Genomic DNA, 19,674 nt, shown 5'->3' on the forward strand with positions numbered 1-19,674 from the left:
GCCAAGAATGCAAATGCTTTTCGGAGACTGCGGGGACTGTGGGATAGCTGGAGTCCTCAGTACCCCTTCCCTCCCTCCCTCCCTCCATGAGCATCCACTTGATTCTTTGGCTTTCCGTTACGCTTGTCACACAGCACTGTGCTGTGGCCTCTGTCTATCATAGCGTGGCGATTTTTTCAAATGCTCTGTCATTTCATCTTCTGTAACGGAGCTCTGATACAACAGATTTGTCTCCTCATACAGCAGTCAGATCCAGTATCTCCCGTACGGTCCATGCTGGAGCTCTTTTTGGATTTGGGACTGCATCGCCACCCATGCTGATCAGCGCTCCATTCTGGGCAAACAGGAAATGAAATTCAAAAGTTTGCAGGGCTTTTCCTGTCTACCTGGCCAGTGCATCCGAGTTCAGATGGCTTTCCAGAGCGGTCACAATGGTGCACTGTGGGATACTGCCTGGAGGCCAATACCGTCGATTTGTGGCCACACTAACCCTAATCTGACATGGCAATACCGATTTCAGCGCTACTCCTCTTGTCGGGGGAGAGTACAGAAACCGGTTTAAAGAGCCCTTTATATCGATATAAAGGGCCTCACTGTATGGACTAGTGCAGGGTTAAATCAGTTTAACGCTACTAAATTCAGTTTAAACACATAGTGTAGACCAGGCCTGAAAAATACTATTTGGCCCATGTGGGGCTAGAACTGGGCATTTGGCCAATGGACATTCTCTTTCTCCATAGCCAAAACCAAAAAACCCAGCCCTCCAAACCCAAAGAAATTAGAGGAAATTTACCTGACCAAAGTAGAAATTCAGATCTTTAGCTCAGTACCAATTTGTATGTGGATCAGGGTAAGAGATAAGGAAAACTGCTGTCTTAGCTGAAAACAATAACTCTCAGCTAGCCTCTTTCCTTCTCCCCTAGTAAGGTCATCTTGGAAATTTCTGGATCCCTAAAGATCTCAGAAGGAAACACTAGGAAGTGTCATATTACAATTCCTGGATACCTTATTTGTAGTTGATTAGCAGTAATTTTTCACACAGATGTGCAAACTCAGAATGCACTCACTTTGCGGGTCCCTTTCAAAGGGAAGGTCATCCCTTTGGCAATGCAGGTTTGTTACAGAACATTGTCAATAGCATTGTTTTGTTTTTTTTAATTTGGAGGAATATAAATGAGTGTGTTTAGAATGGCTGAAGTCTCACGAATTGTCCTGCTGCAGTAACTTGTCTAGACTATGCTTTTTTCTTCTTAAAGCAAGTGTAATAACTTCACTTCAGTGAGAGTCTAATCTAAATGCAGTAAAGTTGTAGCAGAGAGCACCCAAGCTATCCTCACTAAAGCATGGAAAACTTTGCAACAGAGATGGAGTAGAATGTGTATTTCCTTGTCTGCTTTCACTAGAAATTCTTTCCCCTGTTCCCAATGGCTAGCATTACCCTTATGTTCACTGATCTCAGACACCATAGTTGAAGCTAGACAAAGTCACACTGGAAATAAGGCATAAATTTAAACAGTAAGTAATGTCATGGATTTTATGTCACTGCAGTCTTAATTTAAGATTGGATGTTATTCTAAAAGATAAATTCTAGGAATTATTTTGGAGTAGTTTTATGGTGTAAAATTATACGGAAAGTCAGACTAGGTTAGGGGTAGGCAACCTATGGCACGCGTGCCAAACGCGGCACATGAGCTGATTTTCACTGGCACTCACGCTGCCTGGGTCCTGGCCATCAGTCCAGGGGGGCTCTGCATTTTAATTTAATTTTGAATGAAGCTTCTGAAACATTTTAAAAACCTTATTTACTTTACATACAACAGTAGTTTAGTTTTGTTGTATATTATAGACTTCCAGAAAGAGACCTTCTAAAAACATTACTGGCACGTGAAACCTTACATTAGAGTGAATAAATGAAGACTCGGTGCACCACTTCTGAAAGGTTGCCGACCCCTGGACTAGATGATCACAATATTTATTCTGGCCTTGGAATTTACCAACCACATCCTGTGCTCAATGACTTCACTGGCAACAGCGTTTGACTGGCATTGTTTATAGGTTTGAATAAAATAGGCAGTAAGATTTCATGGCCAACTTATAGAGTGTTCTCCTTCCCCGGAATTAAAAACTATGCAACTTATTTTTACAGGAGACTTACGTTTATTTTTCTGCTTAAAGTTTATTAAAACTATTACTCCAAAGCAAAAGTTTAAACTTTTTACATATGTACATTTGAGAAATAAATAGCGTTCCAAGTCGTACAAAAATCGTAATATACAAATACAACTTCAAGACCACTCTATAAATATATGGGGCAACAAATCACAGATAGTTACCAGAGGCTTCAATTATTGAAGACTGTATATAACCAAGACAAGCATCACTCTACTCTCCAAATGTGTATGGTTATTTTAACTTTGGTTGGAATGAGACACTAAGAAAGAAGCCAGTTTAACACACTCTTGTTGGCCCTTTAAAGAGACCTGGCTGATGGTCTTCATAACTTAAAGCATCAGGCTGCATGGCAGCTTTTGGTGTTTGTGTAGAAAGCATTGCACTTTAACACCAAAGCCAAGAGTGATCCCAAATATATTAAAATGCCCCCACCCCTGAAAAGACAGTCAGGTCACCTCTCACCTAAGTAGACTGATTACTTGGAAGAATCTGGCCTAGTCAGAACAGTAGTTTCCTGCAGAGTGGATTAGATTAATTCCATTACAAAACCAATCTTATCTGGAATCATGGAATAAAAATAGCTTTAAAATACTTTTTTGGGGGGGAAAGCATGGTTATATGTTGTAGGTTAAATTAGTATCCAAACCCTGTCAAGTCTATGTGCGCACATACTCACACAAAACCTTAAAATGTGCCTTGCTGCTACAGTTGCCTTCAAGTTCAGTTTGCAGAGGTGAATGCATCTTCAAAATATATATCATTGAATGTCAAGTTTGCCTGAAGCAGTGCAGATACCTTCCAAGTATACAGTAAGTAGATGCCTGTTGCCCTTCTATATTCTTCAGGATAAGATCTGCATGAAGCAAGTACTGGATAGTCCTTGTTTAAAAATACTGACGTTTATCAGAACAAACATTTTAAAGGAAAGTATCTGCCAATGACTTCAGTACATATTGGATCTGCTTTCTCTATAGAACAGAGTGGGATGGAGTGTTGGACTTTTTTTTTTTTTTTTAAAAAAAACACAAGATTAGCCATGTGTACTACAATATCCGGCAGATCTACATTAATGGTCTCTGGGAAAAGCAAAGGACAGAATGGAGAGAAGATGGAAGTTAGAGGAGAGACTACCTTGTGCTTAGCCTTTTTACACTTTGCTGGTTTGGTCTACCCATTCTTCCACACCATTTAGTGCAATTTTAGATTCTGTAGTACTCCTAAGCTATACAGACACTGCTATGCATTCTCAGTAGCTTAGTCATCAGCTATTCTGATCAGATAAATCAATTTTCCCTTGACTTCTATGGCACATAGATAGACTAGAATGAAGGCACAGATTTATCTCAACTTTGTTGGTACTTCCAATTTACTGGGACAATTGGGAATAGACTATGCAGAGCATAACACCGATCAGGAAAAGTAGGTTAATGCACATAAACCAGACTCCCCTGAGTAGGGTGAGTTTAGTAATTGTAATAAGTTATTCTAGGACAGCAACTGAATGCATATGGATCACTCCTCACCAGAAACATTGCCTGCATCAGTTCAACAAGACAGAGGTTTTCTGTCCTGAATAGTAAGTGGTACTAAGAAAAACTGCATAAATGTCTCTTCACTTATGTAATTTTCTGCAGTAGTCTTCTCATATGTTTTGGATAGTTAGATCTTTTTGTGCAAGTCTTCAGAAAAACCTTCAGTGCAGATTCAAAGCTGATCTAAGGAAAGAGCTGGGAGAAATGGATGAAAGGATGAAATACCTGGTAAAATGCAAAGGTTGCCTTTTTTTTTTTTAATTCAAAATTGTAACATATGGGTTAGTAAGAAAGCAAACAAACAATGGACCTGTGAGACAGGCTGAAGACTAGGTGCAGTTTAGTATTTTGTCCTGTTGGGAACCTTTGCCTACAATAACTTTCAGAGAGCTGGAACCTTTTATGGGAACTCCAACTTGTACCAAGTGTAACATTCATTTATACAGACTTGCAGATGGCGGTGATGCAAGGCAAAAAAAGTGTAATTACTAACAAACTATATGTTTAAGATCTTTGACTCTAGGGCCTGCACATTCAATGGTATTTAAGGATGGATTGATACGTTGACCTACAAATCTATCCAACTCCAACTCACTAAAGGTATACCTACATTGCAATTGAACACCTGTGGCTGGCCCATATCAACTGACTCAGGCTAAGGGGCTGTTTAATTGTGGTGTAGACATTCAGACTCAGGCTGGAGTCAGAGCCTTGGGACCTTCCCCCTTGCAGGGTCCCAGAGCCCAGGCTCCAGCCCAAACTTGAATGTCTACCTCACAATTAAACAGCCCCTTAGCCCAAGCCCCAAAAACCCAAATCAGCTGACATGGGCCAGCCACAGGTGTTTAATTGCAACGTAGATATACCCTGAGGGCCTAACTCTGCCCATCCATTAATACTCATCTGCTTACTTGTCAAGTAAGCTACTACACCACATGAGGAAAGGTGGTAGATTCCAGCCCCAAAGCAGTAATTCCAGGAGTGAACTTACACTATGAGGAAGAGCAGAGTTTGCCAGCTGTCCTCCTGCTATGTAGGCCTTACTGCAGCCTGCCTTTGTACTTTCTGGGCATTGGTTTCAGCTAGCACATTCGCCAATTCTTTTGCCATGAGAATTTTATATTGGACTTTGCATGACTTCAATTTGTGAACTTCTTAATACACGCAGTAGCAACACTAAGAGCAATTCACTACTTCTGTCAAACCTGGCACAAGATACCATCTGAGATTGCTCAAAGACTGAATTCTGCCATCTGAGGTAACTGTGCAAGCAAATTTTTACACGGGACTTTGCTGCAGTGTTTGCAAAACTTTAATCAAAATGCAAATTGTTAGTGTTGGACAGACTCTTCTTTTACAGCTTGGACTTTAAGTCCCAGAGATGCTAGACCAAGTTCACCTCTGGTGTATCTCAGCTGAACTCAATGGAGTAGAACAAATTTGAAAACCCCCCCATCCGACCCCCCCCCCTTTTTTTTTTAAAAACACACACATAGGAGTCATCAAATCCTCACTACTTAACACTTGATGGATTTTAAGTCACACTGCAGTAGCAATCCTAATTGATCAGGAGGGTGCACTAGAGTTTAGAGTATGTCCTTTGCAGAAGGTGTTATGTAGCCCTAAATGGGCCAGCTGAGTTTTCATTAACATGCCATTAGTAATTAGGAGTCCACTGAGTTTTTTTAAGCTTTCTTGCTCAAGACTGTAACATCTGTTGCAAACATCTCCCCACTTACTGAAATTTCAGTGTCAATTTGATTATACTTGTCCTCATTATATACAACCTAATGCTTTAGATCGGGGTAGGCAACCTATGGCATGCGTGCCGAAGGCGGCATGTGAGCTGATTTTCAGTGGCACTCACAATGCCCAGGTCCTGGCCACCGGTCTGGGGGGGGGGGTCTGCATTTTAAATGAAGCTTCTTAAACATTTTAAAAACCTTATTTACTTTACATACAACAATAGTTTAGTTATATATTATAGACTTATAGAAAAAGACCTTCTAAAAACATTAAAATGTATTACTGGCATGCGAAACCTTGAATTAGAGTGAATAAATGAAGACTCGGCACACCACTTCTGAAAGGTTGCTGAACCCGGCCTTAGACAATAGGATTGCAAAAGGTAAGCATTTAATTAATGCCCTACCTTGTTCGGTTTTTTTTGGCCATCCATTTCTACATTTCACAAACCAGAGATCGTTACCAGGAGATATGTTGGTCAGCTGAAGATCCTCTGCACAGAAAGTTAACCTGAAAGGAAAAGGTCAGAAGCCATGGAGACACTACACATACAAACTGATGCAAGTTATTTATACACTTTGGAAAGTAGTTTCTAAATGGAACACATAGCCATCATTCTTTTCTAGAGTCAGAGAAGGGGTCAGCAAGAGTTCTAGCACTGTTCACTGCCAGGAAGGCAATACTTGTCCGATTATGGGCCATTTCTATTTCAAGAATGCTGTTGCACCACTCCCTTCTAGAGTATTAGTTTTAACAGTGATCAGTCTGCTATTGAATGGCATTCAAAATCATTAGTTTCCTTCTCTAGTTTAGTGCTTTACAGGTTATGTAAGGGGCAGTAAGAAGCCAAGTCCTTGACACCTCATGTACATTCTTCTGAATTAGTTAGCTTCACAGAAAGCCTGTTCTCTAACCGGCAGCACCAGGAAGTTCACCACTGCAAGACACGCTACAGGGTGCCATCTAACAGAGGCATTGCTTGACTCATCAAAGTTCCCTCACTGAGCAGCAATTAGCTACTTTTCTTGCTGTCTTTGACACTGAACACTCTTTATTCAGAAATCTCAAGCTCACACCAAGTCACGAGTGTTCCCTAAAGAACTACTGCTCTACTCACTTCTGTTGAGTTTCCCCAGACTTCACACGTATACGTCTGATATGCAGCTCCTTGGAAGATTTATCAGGTTGAAACCAGTAACTTTTGAGCTCTCTCCACAGACTGTACCAAGACTGAGATGATCCTTCCCAGGTGAGCTTGATCCTTAAGAGGTCACCAATGTCTTCTTCAGTATAGACCAGGAAGGGGCTAGTAGAATTCAGGCTAATTTGCTCAAGTCTGAAAAATAGGCAGAGACTCAGCATTCTTCCTCATTAATGAAACAACTTATTGTACTTCTCAAACACTTGTGTTGGGAAAAGAAGAGTTTGAGAGAGTATCAAACATTCTACACATGCAGTTGAAGATCATGGTTCTAGTTTGTTACTGGTTTGATTAACGAAAGTGACTCTGGCTATCTGGTTTAGCGTTATCTTTGTGGGATCTCATATTTGGCTCCTCCATTTTTCCATCCCTCCTAAGGCAACATGCAGTTACAATTTACTTACTCCTCCAGAAGGATGATGTGAAGGAACTATACACCCCTTTTGTAATCCTCCAGGATGAAGAATGCTTTTTGCCAAGAACAAACTACAGGGGGATGCTTTTAAACCACATAAAAATCTTCCATCATGCAAGGCAGAGGGGAGGTTTTTGGTAAGATTGGCTTCCAATCTGATACACCCTGGGCTGTAAAGAGGTACTGTGCCTTGTTTCTGCTTTTCTTTTCCCCATGACCAATCTACTGTCTCCTATATGGCTGTTCATCTCCCCAAGAATAAAATCTGGCATTAATTAGTTTGCTGCTTTACCATCATTCAGCAGATTTTTGGATATTAGACTCAACTGCAACAACAGCAATAATTCTCTCTCAACTCTGCTTTTATTGTTAACTGTTGCTTCTAGTCCCATGGGTCCTTCCCACTGTCCTCATCAAAATAGGGAGATGAGTCAATTGTACTCCACTTACATTTCCAGAGAGAGGGGTTGAGACTCGCCATTGGTACCATGAAGGGTAACTGAGAAGGTGGGTTCTGTTTCTCCTAAGCTTTTGTAGCTGAAGATATGCATTTTCATCTGATAATGATAAACTGAAGAGAGACAAGCACAGAGCCCAGTTTGTGAATAGAGGGCATTGTTTATTCTATGACAAGTTGTGGTTTGCAAGATGGTGCCAGTTGGCAGAGACAAGATCACCTATACAAGCAGCCTGGATGGGTGCCTATGAGCCTTAGCTCCAATTAGAAAGCTGATAATTACTCAGCCACAGATGGAACTCTAGGACCATTCTATTCTTCGAGTACATCCTGAGCCTCGTGTTGCAGCAGAATCATAGCAATCTTCTACCATCCCCACACAGAGGAACACTGTTGAAAGAGTCCTCTTATAGAAGCAGTCAGGGAACATTTGTTTTAGTGGGGAGGTGGAGCGTGAACATTCTTTCTTAATACTAAATGTTGCTGTCTTGCTATCCTGAAGCTGATTTTATGCATAAGTGTATTAGTGAAGGTTGCTTTTCTTGTCACTATTTTAGTTTCTGCTAAGCCCTCCAAATTCTAAATCTGAATTCAAGCATTCTGAAACAGAGGGAGATAACCCACTCATCCCTCTTGACAAAAATATTAGGTCTTCTCTAAAGTTATGATCTCAGTAGCTTAAAAAAAAAACCCCACTACCTCTATAAGGCATATCAGCTCTGGTTTTTAAGTACATCTTGCTGTTCCTTTTGTTCCTCATTTTCTTGGCATTGTAACCAATGCTGTTGCAGCGGTTCTTTCGGCAGCTCAGGCAGATTCCCTTCTTGAAACGGCTGGAGTCGGTGCACTGAAAGGCGAAGCTCTGCTTATCTTGGTTCACAAGGGAGTCCACAAAGAGGTGTACAGCTCGCTCATGTTCACATCTAATGACATTCCCAATATCTAGCTCAATAGAGAAAGTTGTGATGGGAAGATAAGTTGCTGAGGTCTAGCATTCACCACCCCAACACCTACAATCTGCTGCACAAGTTAGTACGTTAGATTAATTGATGTGCAACACAAAAGTTAAGTCTGACCCAAAACATTTTTTCAATTAAAAAAACGAGATGTTAATACACTACATTTAAAGCTGGCAGACTTTTTTGTTCAAACACATTTAGCTGCACAGACGGAAGGCAAGACTTCAGAGCCAGTGTAATGTGGCCTGGAGTAGAAATTAGTCTTTCAGCTCATGATGATTAACACCAGACTTACCAGTTTACTGATTTCAAGGGGAGAGGGCAGTCTAAAGACAGCTTAGATGGAGAACTGCCTCTTGTAACTATTATTCCAATACACCTGCCTATGTAAGGTGGGTGTCTTCTCCTCGCCTCCACCCCCGGTAAATTATTAAATAGGAAAAAATAAGAACTTACTCCCATATGCAATTGCTCCCAAAACATCACTTAATCCACAACCAGGCTGGAAATCTCCCCCATTGGGATAGACGTCAATGTGACCCACAGGCATCTGGATCCCAATGCTGAGACCCAGTGTTTCCTTTGTAAATGTATGAAGAACATCCACAAAGTCTGCATCATCAGGGGAGAGACGTCTGTGAGGATCAGCTCCTTCAAACATAGGGCCCGCTGGATCCAAGCCTGTTAAGCAGAACGCACAATACAGCAGTGGCAAAAAATCTGCTAGGTACTTTCCTAGCAGAGGGTGACGCAACCAGACCCTACCCCACAGAGTACAATCTAGAAAAACAAGTATAAACTGTTCATTCAATGTCACACGGAGTGAGTGTGCATTAGTATCTGGAATCTTCAAGTTATTAAGGGACATTTCTTCAAGACTGCTGCTGTTAGAAGCTGTGATGCAAAGAACAGAAGTCCAAAAAAAAAAAAAAAATAGTGAAGTCTCCATGGTACTGGACACTCCACTCACTAGGCACTTGTGAGTCTGTATTAGAGGGGTCCAGTGGTGTGGCACACCAGAGCAGGCACCCCAACAAGGTGTCTGATCACCAGGATAGAAGGCTGGTCATTTATGTTTAGCTATTATTAAGGTCATGAAAGCAGGACGTTTGTGTTGATACAGTTCTGAAATGCGTCGCTCTTACTGCTCAAGTATTCAGAGCTAAATCTGAACTTCAGCAGGAGCTGGGAGTGAGCAGTGGATTGAACAAGTGAAGGCCTTTACCCTGTAGGACCCTTTATTATCCCTAGAATGAATATAAAACTAGAGGATTAAAGTTTAGCTTAAATCGGGTTAAAGAAACGTGTTGTAAAGAGAGGCTCTAACTAGCAACTAAGAGAAAGGCCTTGAAAGTAATGAGTTATAAGTAGGGAGAGTGGCAGGTGCAAAAAGTAACTAATGAAATAGGGGAAGTTTCTAAAAAGAAGGTCTCTGATAGAGGTGACTGCAGATGGTTTTAAATAAGACAGAGAATCTGTCTTAAAATGAGCCAACGTGTATCTTCCCATCCCACATACCAGTGTTATCTCAAAAATCAGGGCCTATGTGAACCCAGGTGCAAGAGAAAAAAAAAGTTTGTCAGAAAGGAGGAGGAGAGGAATAGCCTTGAAGAAAGGTGGTTGTAAAATCTTATCTGGACTGAGACTGGAAATGATGGTAAACGGTCTCAAATTTGTTTTTAGCTGATGTCAGTAATTGGCAATGACATCTCTTGTTAAAGGGTATAAAAAAGTAAACACTAATACCTGCCTGACCACATTGGAGCTGACCAATATGGATCTAAGCATCCCTAGGTTTAGCCTGTTGAAGTATCTTGATCAAATGCTTATCAACAGTATGTTACTGTTTGGATGTAATAACTTATTTAGGCACATTTACAGCAATTGTATAAATACCATTTGGCCTTTGGATTTAATAAAGGAGTTTATGGTTAAATTAGCGCTGTAGTAATACCCTGCATAAATAGTAACTCCAACGCAAGGCAAGTTCTGTGGGTAGGTGTGTTAGTTGAGATTTTCATGTAAGGCATAAGACATGTGACTTGGAGACAGGTTCATTAGTATGGGAGGGGCACAGGAGACAGTCTATGAAGCATGAATTTCTATAGGGGAGAGGAACCACTGCAGACTCCAGAAAGTAAATTGGCAGAGGAGAGACTGGTGAGGAAGAAAAGAGAGAGGTAGTGAAGAAAATCTGAACAATTGACCTTTCCCAGTGTTCAAGGGATCCAAATTCCTATTAGTAACACCATATTGATACCTCGGACAATACAAAGTTTCTTTATGGTAATATGGTCTAGACAAGAGTAGCTGGCTAAGACCAAGAACTAAAGATGGGTCAAAACCAGAATGTTTTGTTTGAACCATCCTGAACTTTGGCAATTTTTAACATGAGGGACCTGGTTATAAAGTAGGGCCCTACCAAATTCACAGTCCATTTTAGTCAGTCAATTTCATGGTCAGAGGATTTTAAGACTCATTAATTTTAGGAGTTCAGCTATTTAAATCTGAAATTTCAGTGTTGTAATTGTATGGTCCTGACCCAAAAAGGAGTTGGAGGGAGGTGACAAGGTTATTGTGGGGTGCGAGGGGGGGGGCGTGTTGCAGTACTGCTACCCTTACTTCTGAGCCCCTGCTGGCAGCTGCACTGCTTTCAGAGCTGGGCAGCTGGAGAGCGGTGGCTGCTGGCTAGGAGCCCAGCTGTGAATGCAGCACAGCCGGCAGCAGAAGCAAGGATGGCAAGGTGTGGTATAGCCATCCTTACTTCTGTGCTGCTGCCTGCAGAGTTGGGCCCTCATTTGCAGCCGCCACTCTCTGGCCGCCCAGCACTGAAGGCAGCAGCGCAGAAGTAAGGGTGGCATGGGATGGTTTTGCCACGCTTACGTCTGTGCTGCTGCTGGTGGGGTGCTGCCTTCAGACCTGGGCGCTCTGCCAACAGCCACCACTCTCTGGTCAACCAGCTTTGAAGGCAGCACAGAAATAAGGGTACTCTGTTTTGGGTCAGGACCCCCAATTTGAGAAACACCAGCCTTCCCCTGTGAAATCGTCATAGTATAGGGTAAATGCACACAAAAGACCAGATTTCACAGTCCGAGACACGTTTTTCATGGCCGTGAATTTGGTGAGGTCCTAGTTATAAGCCACTACCTACCCACTCTCCTATTTTGCTTTATCTAATAAAAATTAACCTAGTTGTCGCTTAATTGAGGACTTGTGACATTTGGAGGTTACCAGGTGGAAATGTAAATTTCCACTGTTTATTAACTAAGTTCTAGTTTATTCACTTTATTGCAGGGAACATCCTGTTCTCAATACAGCCCTCCCCACCATGTTTCCAAATCTGTACAAGATCCAAGTCATTCCACATGGAAAGTTGAAAGTTTCTCTTTAGAGTGCTGGCTTTCTGAACCAATGGCACTTTACTAGGAAGTCGGTCATGGAGGGACACAGTAGCTCTTCACAAAGGAAGGGCAGAGTTTAAAGTTTGGTGCTGGCCAAAAAGGGAAGCAAATGGCTAGCTTGAAAGCCAGGTCTACTCTGAGATTTAGAATGTTGATAGCAAGGATGTGTCTGAGGGCATTTGAGTGAATCAGTGTTTAGCTTGCACATCTAGTTGGGACCTGATGCCAGTCTGTGCCAGCAGCCTCACTTTCATGAGAAAGTGTCAGGATTAATAAAAATTCACTGAGGGTTTGGGTTTTTTTTGGCAATAAGTGGGAGGTAGAATTGGAGCAATCATCTTAGTTTAGTACCCTTAAGATGCAAGAAAACCATCAGTGAGGAGTGCCTGAGTGGAAAATTAAAAAAGAAAAGTTGGATACTTTAATTATTACGAACCCCAGAGTAAGACATCTCAACATAGCAGTTAGGATTCTCAGGTTCTGACAACCCTTTTTAATATTGCAAGAGATGACAAAAGTATTGCATTGTAGTAGTTTTAGGACAGCCTTACCTGTAATTCTGCCTATTGTTCCGTGTGCATAGTTACCAGCATATCCTGCAACGTGGGCACCAAGACTGTACCCAATTAAGTGGACGTTCTTAAGCCGGAGGTTCTGCTTTTCCTGCAAGTGTAGAAATAATTAAGTTTGTTCATATTTTCAAGAGTTGATAACTCATATCTAGGAGAGGGACTCAAACTGCAAAGTTCAGGTCTACACATCCCCAGTGTAAAAGTACTTTTGGATCATGCCTCTAACTGTTATGTTTTCTCAAGACACTGGCAAGATGATTCAGTAGTTTGGAGACTAGTCAGTCCCTTCTTGTTTCTAGCCTTCAGTCCCAGTAAAAGTATGCTTTGAAAAACTATCTGGTGTGATGAGTCTGGGCTTCAGAGTTTTGCTTTGTAGCCCTACAGGTTTAGTAACTTAGTAGCAGCATTAGCAGGTTAGCTTTTATTTTTTCCAGACATTGTACTGATTTTTGGATGCCTAACTTGACATCTTGAGCCTGATTTTTCAGAGGTCTGAGCACCCAAGTTCCAACTGAAGTCAATTAGTTTTGCAGGTGCTCATCACCAAGGGCCCTGGAACATTTGTAGAAGTGGAGAGGGCTCATCGGCGCTGGAACCAGGGGAGCCAGAGAGCCATGCCCTCAGCTTTTTAACATGGGCATAGTTTGGGGGGGGGGGAAGGCAGGGGGCAGCATTACACCCCCAAACTGCAAGCCTCAGGCAGGCATGGAGAGGCACCAGCAGGGGCTGCGCTTTGTGGTGGGGGATCAGCAATATTGCCCATCAAACTGCACCGATGTTAAAAAATGGGGGGCATACCCCCCACCCCCAGTTCCAGCACTGTTGCTTAGCACCTCTGAACACATGCCCAAAGAGTCTCAATCTGGACATCTGCAAGTGGAGGCACTCAAATCACTGGTCACTGCTTGAAAACCTGGGCCTTAATTTTCATCAAGTGAAGAGTCTAAACTTTAAATTCAGTAAGCACTGTATATTAGCTCCTGTCTGTAGCATTAGATAAGGTCATCCCATTGGCCAGAACTCCAATCCTGATGCAAGCAGATGTATCTTCACTAAAGCAGGAACGGAATCGCTTAAGAGTTGCTCCTGCTTCTATGAGGTTTGAATTTGGCACATCTTTGTGCTTAACCATGTCGCTGAACTGAGGTCAAGAATTACACCACCATCTTTCACATTCCAGAAGTGCTAGAACTGGCATACGTTCTGTTCCCGTGTGCAAACTGAACGATACGGTACATTGCAACACAGGGGCCATTATTATAACTTTTACCTGTAACCAGTTGAGCACCCTTGCAACGGCCTTTCCAACCACCTTTGTGTTGTTCACAGCATCAGTATAGAGCTGATGGGCAAGTCCAAGCCAGTCCACCACCACCACGTTAGCATCCTTCTCTCTCTTCTGAAGAGCGTCTACCAGGCTTTCCAGCCAGTTTTCAAACATGCCACTCATCTACAAGAAATAAAATATTAGCTCTTCCTGGTCATAGAAAGCTGGACACATACATGCCATTAGGTTAGCCTTATACGCTTTAAAATTTATGGTCAACTTTTTACGGTTCCAGCTTTCACTAGGCACCAGTACTTGTATCCCGCACTTCGTTACTACTTCTATAAAAGGAAGTCTGCTTTTGAATAGTGTCTCCACGCTTTCATTTAGAAAGTTTGACTTCTTTAGTCCGCTTCATGTGGCACAAATATAAAATGAGGATAAAAGACACGGGCTGGTCAGTATGATTTTGCAGAGTTCTTATAAGTGCTAGCAACATTGCACCACGACCTCGAATTATACCTTCAAGCAGAAGGAGGAGGAGGCTGCACAGTACAGAACAGGAAAAGTACAGTATCCTGTATATTCTACACCAGAGACAACTTGTGCCTCCCCATACTGGTGGGGGAAGGGCACAATCTAGAGGGGAGGACACATCTCTTCTGCCCAGTAACACCTCTTGCCCCCCACCCTGTGCCCAGCCTGGGTCACCAAGCTCTCCCTACCCCATGTTATCTGTGGGGGGAGGAAGGGCCTCTGTCCTTCTCTCCTTGTGCCTCCCCTCCCCCGCACATATTCGGCTGCTCTCTCTGGCACAGAGCCTGGGTGGGAGGCAGCGATGGCTCACTCCCAGCCCGGGCTTGACTGCCAGGGGCCGAGCAAGCTAGAGCCCCTTTTCCCCCAGCATGTTTCCGGCTTGCTCAGCTCTTGTCCCCGGCAGCCGAGCCTGGGCAAGGAGTAAGCCACCACTGCCTCCAAGCTCTCCTATGCAGAAGCAGCTCCCTTCCGCTTGCCACCTGGCTGCCGGGGAGAGTGCCTGAACATGCTGGGGGGAGGCGCAGGGAAAGAAGGACAGAGCCCCTCTCCCTCCCACCCTCAGAAGGCCAATCTGAGGAGGCACTTGCAGTGGCAGATTACTGCACAGGCCCAGGGTGCCGTGGCCAATTTCGAGGCCATGCAGGAGCGCTGGCACTTTCTTCCACCTCAGCTCCTCTGCTTTCCCCTCGAGGCCTCAGCCCGGGGCCAGGCCAGAAGAGGAGCCTGTGGTAGAGAGTATATTCCTCCTCCTCCCTGCTACTCCCCCAGCTTGGAGCTGCCTGAGCCCCTCTCCCATCCCAAGCTGGTCCAAGCCCCTCCCATCGTGCAGAGATATCCCGAGCTGCTCATCCAAGGTCTCCTTTCCCCCGTCTAGGGCTGACCTGATCCTGCCGGTCACCTCCCTTCTCATAGCCCCTTTTGGGAAAAACTGGCAAGAGCAAAGGGGACAAATGCCCAACTGGTGATCAGTTGGCAAGACCAAAGGGAACAAATGCCCAATTTTGCCAAAAAAGTTGGGACATCCGGGGCCAAAACAGGACATAAGGTCACTCTAGGCCAGGATCCCCAAACTTTTCTGGTCATACCCCTCCTCCCCTTACATGGTCCATGCCCCTCCTCGCACCCCGAAGCTGAGGCTAGGAGCTGCGGTGAGGAGCTGGGAGTGGGGCCGCAGTTGGCAGCATGGCCAGAGGTCTGGCTCGGGCGCAGCCAGGAGCGGAGCCGCAGCTGGGAGCAGAGCCATAGCTGGGGCTGGGGGCAGAGCAGGGCTGGGGGGCGCTCCCACCCCTCCCCTGTGGAGGCTGAGCCAACCCCACTGCACCTTCCCCAGCCTCACTGCACCCCCTTGAATGTTCCTCTATGTCCCGTTAAGAGGACACACCCCACAGTTTGGGGGCCACCGCCCTAGGCTGCGATAAGAGTTGCCCAGGAAGCCTGGGCAGTTGTGAGGAGCCCAGGGCCCTCCACCTTCCCTGGGCAGGTGGCTGACGTGCCTGGGAGCCCCCGGCCTGTGTCCCTGCCACCCAAGAGGTTCCACTCAGGGAAGGTGAAATGTCCAGGGCTTCCCATAATGGCTTGAGCTCCCTGGGCAGCTCCTACCATGCCCCAGCTTTCGGCCAGGCCAGGGGTGAGGCCTTGGGGGAAGAGGGTGAGCAGGGGACAGGGCCCTGTGGCAGGAAGGGGGAGGAGATGTAGAGGGGCCCAAATGTTCTTTGTGCACAGGACCCCAATAAATCTTCATCTGCCTCTGGGCACTTGACCCCCCCCACACACACCCTTTCTAGGGGTCACCTCTGTTCTAGACATAGACACATGCATGGAAACTCAAGCATACCAAATAATATTGTTCGAGCCATTTGTGCTGCCCAACTAAAGAGCACAAAGAAAACTAAGTAGTGCCTAGAGCTACACAGAATTCCCCATACTTACTGTCCATCCATGAATAATAAAGAAGGTTTTAGCTGTCAAATTGAATTTGCAGTCCTCTAAACATTTGTCTTGGCCTATGGAGAGAAAGCAGCCTTCATCCCTTGGAAGTGTGGAGGAGCGAAGATTAAACTTCACTTGTAGCTTCTGAGCCTGTGCAAGTTCTTCTTTCTTTAGCAGCTCAGCAACAGTGTCATCTGGAGACAGATCAGCAGGGTGCATGGTTACTATTTTTATGGTCTGATTCAACAAAGTAAATGCAAGGTAGGGTTTTATTTTTTAACACAGAGAAGTAGAGTATTTTAAGAGTTTGTTTGCTGCCCTTTTGGTAGCAAATGAAGGCTAGGAGATGGGAAATCAGATTCTCCACTTCCTCAATTTGAAGAAAGGGAGGTGATTTTCTGGCTTACACAATACAGTATTTCTAAAGATACCTCTAAAACAGAGGTCCCCAATGTGGTGCCCATGGGTGCCATGGCGCCCGCTGGGGCATTTATGTGCGCCCACCTACTGCCCAGCAGGTGAGAGAAGCCGCAGCCCCGTGCCTGCCAGGGACAGAGAACTCCGTGGCTGCAGGCTTCATTCTATGTTAAAGTAAGAATAATAAATATATTTGGACCAACAATTTAACAATGTTTTACTTTTTTTAAATAAATAAGATGAAAACTGTTTATGATACTTATTTTGTAAAAAACTCCTTAATTTTTCTTACAGGTAGATAAAAAAAAAGCAAATTCACTTGGTAAGATGAAAGAGTAATTGCCAAATAATTTAAATTAATACCTTTTACATGTAAAATTACCCTTTTTATCTTATGGATTAATATATTATGTAATATTAAATATGATTTTTTTGTATTATTTAACATACAAATACAAAATAAGCCTTGAAAAATTGTTGGCACCCATCACACACATATGAAAACATGAATGTGCTACTGGCCACAAAAAGGTTGGGGACCACTGCTCTAGAAGATACCAGCTGGCATGTAGTTTCAGAGACAGCTGCATAGGGAGGATACCTCAACTTCTTTAAATGCCCTTGATTACATCCTCTGCAAATGATTCAAAGTCAGACACTAATCCCCCTCCTTATCCTGCATCCAGTAGAGCAGCATTTTCCAGCTCAACAGCTGGCATTTGTTCTGTCAAAGCAAGAAGCTTCATGCCCTGTTCTTCTAAAGTTTTGGAAAACAGGTTTCTTGGTAATATCCAAACTTTTCTGACGCCTGGGGCTTTTTTGATGGAAGATTGGGACTTCAGCCACTCTGCTATAATTGAACTTTACCCAGGATCTCCTACACAGTATGGCAAGCTATCCTGATTACAGATTGGTGAGCTGCCGAGTCACTTCAGTCTGCTAGCCAGAGTAGTTTGGTTTGGAATTCACAGACATTACAGGAGGGAGTGGGGGAGTGTCCAGAAGGATGCCGTGGGGGGATACTGTGCTGTCCATTTAATTAGTGTAAGTCAGTTATGAAGAGTAGATGATGTTGATTGGCTTCCAAGAGCATGGCTTGCTGTAGCTCAAATAGGCCAAAACGTATTGACCTTCCAAAATCTATTTATCCATGGAAAATGCTGCAGTCCTTATTAGCACAAAATCTCCATAGACTTTGATGGCAGTTCTGAGAAAGGGTTAGTTAGTTACAGAATTTGCCTTTCCCCTTCCCATCTGAACTTGAATTGGAGGCAGGGGGTGATTAACAGCTGGGTTTTTGTGAAACAACAAGTGCTATCTTTGACACTGAATCCATTTAATTTCATTTCAAAATTGGTGTCTAGTCTTACTGTAAGTGCAACTTTTATAAACTGAAAAGAAATCCAGCCCACGTGCAACCTCTGTGACTTCAGGGGACGTACACCTGCTTTAGACCTCTGTGCCTTTACTAGCATCTTATAGCTAACACCTAGGATCAAGCACAGGTTAACATGAGATTATGTGTGTCTTGATCGTCTCAACATGCCATTTTCCTTGTCTCTGTTATGTTACAGAATGCACCAGAACTCTGCAGCTCATGAGAGCACGTGAGCAGAACTAGCTATGAAAATGTGTGTATGTGAGAGTGTCTAACAGGTTTCCTGCATCCAGGCTACCAAAGAAAGAAGTGACAGTTAGTTAGGGGTGCTAGAGGATATTGCTTATGCTTTGCTATACTCGCTATCTACATAACAGTTTGTTTAAAGCTTGTAAAGTGATTAAAATATTTCTAAGATTCAGGGGGAACTTTCATACATTCCTAGAGCACTAGCTCGTCTACCGGTTCAGCTGAAAAAGGTTACTTCTATTTCCTACCCCATGCCTTCACTGGATGATGCATGTACCAGCTTTCTACACACTAGTCTTGTCAAATACTTAAAAAGAAATCACACAGCAAGTTCTCTCTTAAGATGTTTGCTATTACAGTAATAGAGCAACCTCTCCCAGCAGTTATCCCCTTAAATCTGAAACTTAGGTGCCTCGTATGTATCTATTAATCAAGACAGTTGTTGGCAGAAGAAATCCACCTGAACTAAACCATTATGTTAAAACTAAATTTATATGAACTTTATTTTTACAATACCGGCTTATTTAATAACCCACACAAAAAAGTATGAACGTGGGTACTGTAACAACCGAAGGAGCATCGTCAAGAACAAGGTAAAGTCAACATGGAGTTCTAAGTGGGGCACAGAAATGACTGGCATCTGACTGTAGCTTTATGCCTAATCCACGCGTTAAGTCGATGAAACAATTGTTGCACTGATCCTTACAATAAGTTCTGGTGTAAATTACCTTTCAGCAGTTCTTCCTTTGCAACCGGTGCGGGGTCCCTCGCTGCAGTGCAACATGCAATTCCAATGCACAGCAGGAAAGCAGAGTTTCTCATTGCTTAAACAAGTCAGGATCTCTTCTTTTTTTTGGGGGGGGGGGTCTTTTCTCTTTTACTGCCGCTGGCTCTATTCCAATCAGAGCTGGGGTGACAGAGGCACAGCGCTTCTTAGCGTCCCTCCTCCAGAAGGAGGCAAGAGATCGTAGCAAGTTTAAAACAAAAGAGAGAGACAGAAGAGAAAGCGAGAGGAGCAACTGCAAGGCGCCGAGTGCTGCCGGTGAAGCGTTGCTCCTGCCAAGAGGCGGGCTGGGGGGTAGTGGTTAAAGTCGGGAATTGGGAGTCACCTGACCCATGGCCAGATGGGTTTGACTAATTTATTCATGGCTGCGGGATCCGATTGGTCACACCCTCCCCAGTCGCGAGGCGGCCCTTCTCCAAATCTTGTGAATGAAGCCGGCCGGCAGCCCCGGCAGGAGAGTGACTGGGGAGCCGCCTGGCCTGGGCTGCAGCGGCGGCTGCCAGCCCTGGGAGCTGCCCCGTGGTGTCCCGGCCCAGGGGTGGCAGCGGGATCTTTCCTTTTCTCGTAGGCTGCGGCACATCACAGCCCCCCCCCGTGTAACAGGACACCCCAGTGCCTGCTCCTCCGCGTGTGGGGGCGCTCCCTTTCCCTGGGGGCT

General features: G+C 44.0%; 1 protein-coding gene across 2 annotated transcripts; it reads right to left on the reverse strand.

Annotated features, from left to right (window-relative positions):
* Positions 1–3,198: 3,198 nt before the first annotated feature.
* LIPG (lipase G, endothelial type) lies at positions 3,199–19,292 on the reverse strand. Of its 2 annotated transcripts, none has more exons than XM_030567474.1 (10): positions 18,961–19,292; positions 16,189–16,382; positions 13,726–13,905; positions 12,435–12,546; positions 8,939–9,163; positions 8,223–8,465; positions 7,517–7,637; positions 6,568–6,786; positions 5,857–5,960; positions 3,199–3,887 (listed from the first exon to the last, which is right to left on the reverse strand). In XM_030567474.1, exons 1-10 carry the CDS (start codon positions 19,052–19,054, stop codon positions 3,877–3,879), a joined length of 1,503 nt encoding a protein of 500 aa, XP_030423334.1. In that variant the 5' UTR covers positions 19,055–19,292; the 3' UTR covers positions 3,199–3,876. The 2 variants fall into 2 exon arrangements, with proteins under 2 accessions (XP_030423334.1, XP_030423333.1); XM_030567473.1 differs by having other exon boundaries at positions 3,199–3,899.
* Positions 19,293–19,674: the final 382 nt, after the last annotated feature.

This window comes from Gopherus evgoodei, chromosome 6, assembly GCF_007399415.2.
Source record: "Gopherus evgoodei ecotype Sinaloan lineage chromosome 6, rGopEvg1_v1.p, whole genome shotgun sequence".
Classification (NCBI taxonomy): Eukaryota; Metazoa; Chordata; order Testudines; family Testudinidae; genus Gopherus; species Gopherus evgoodei.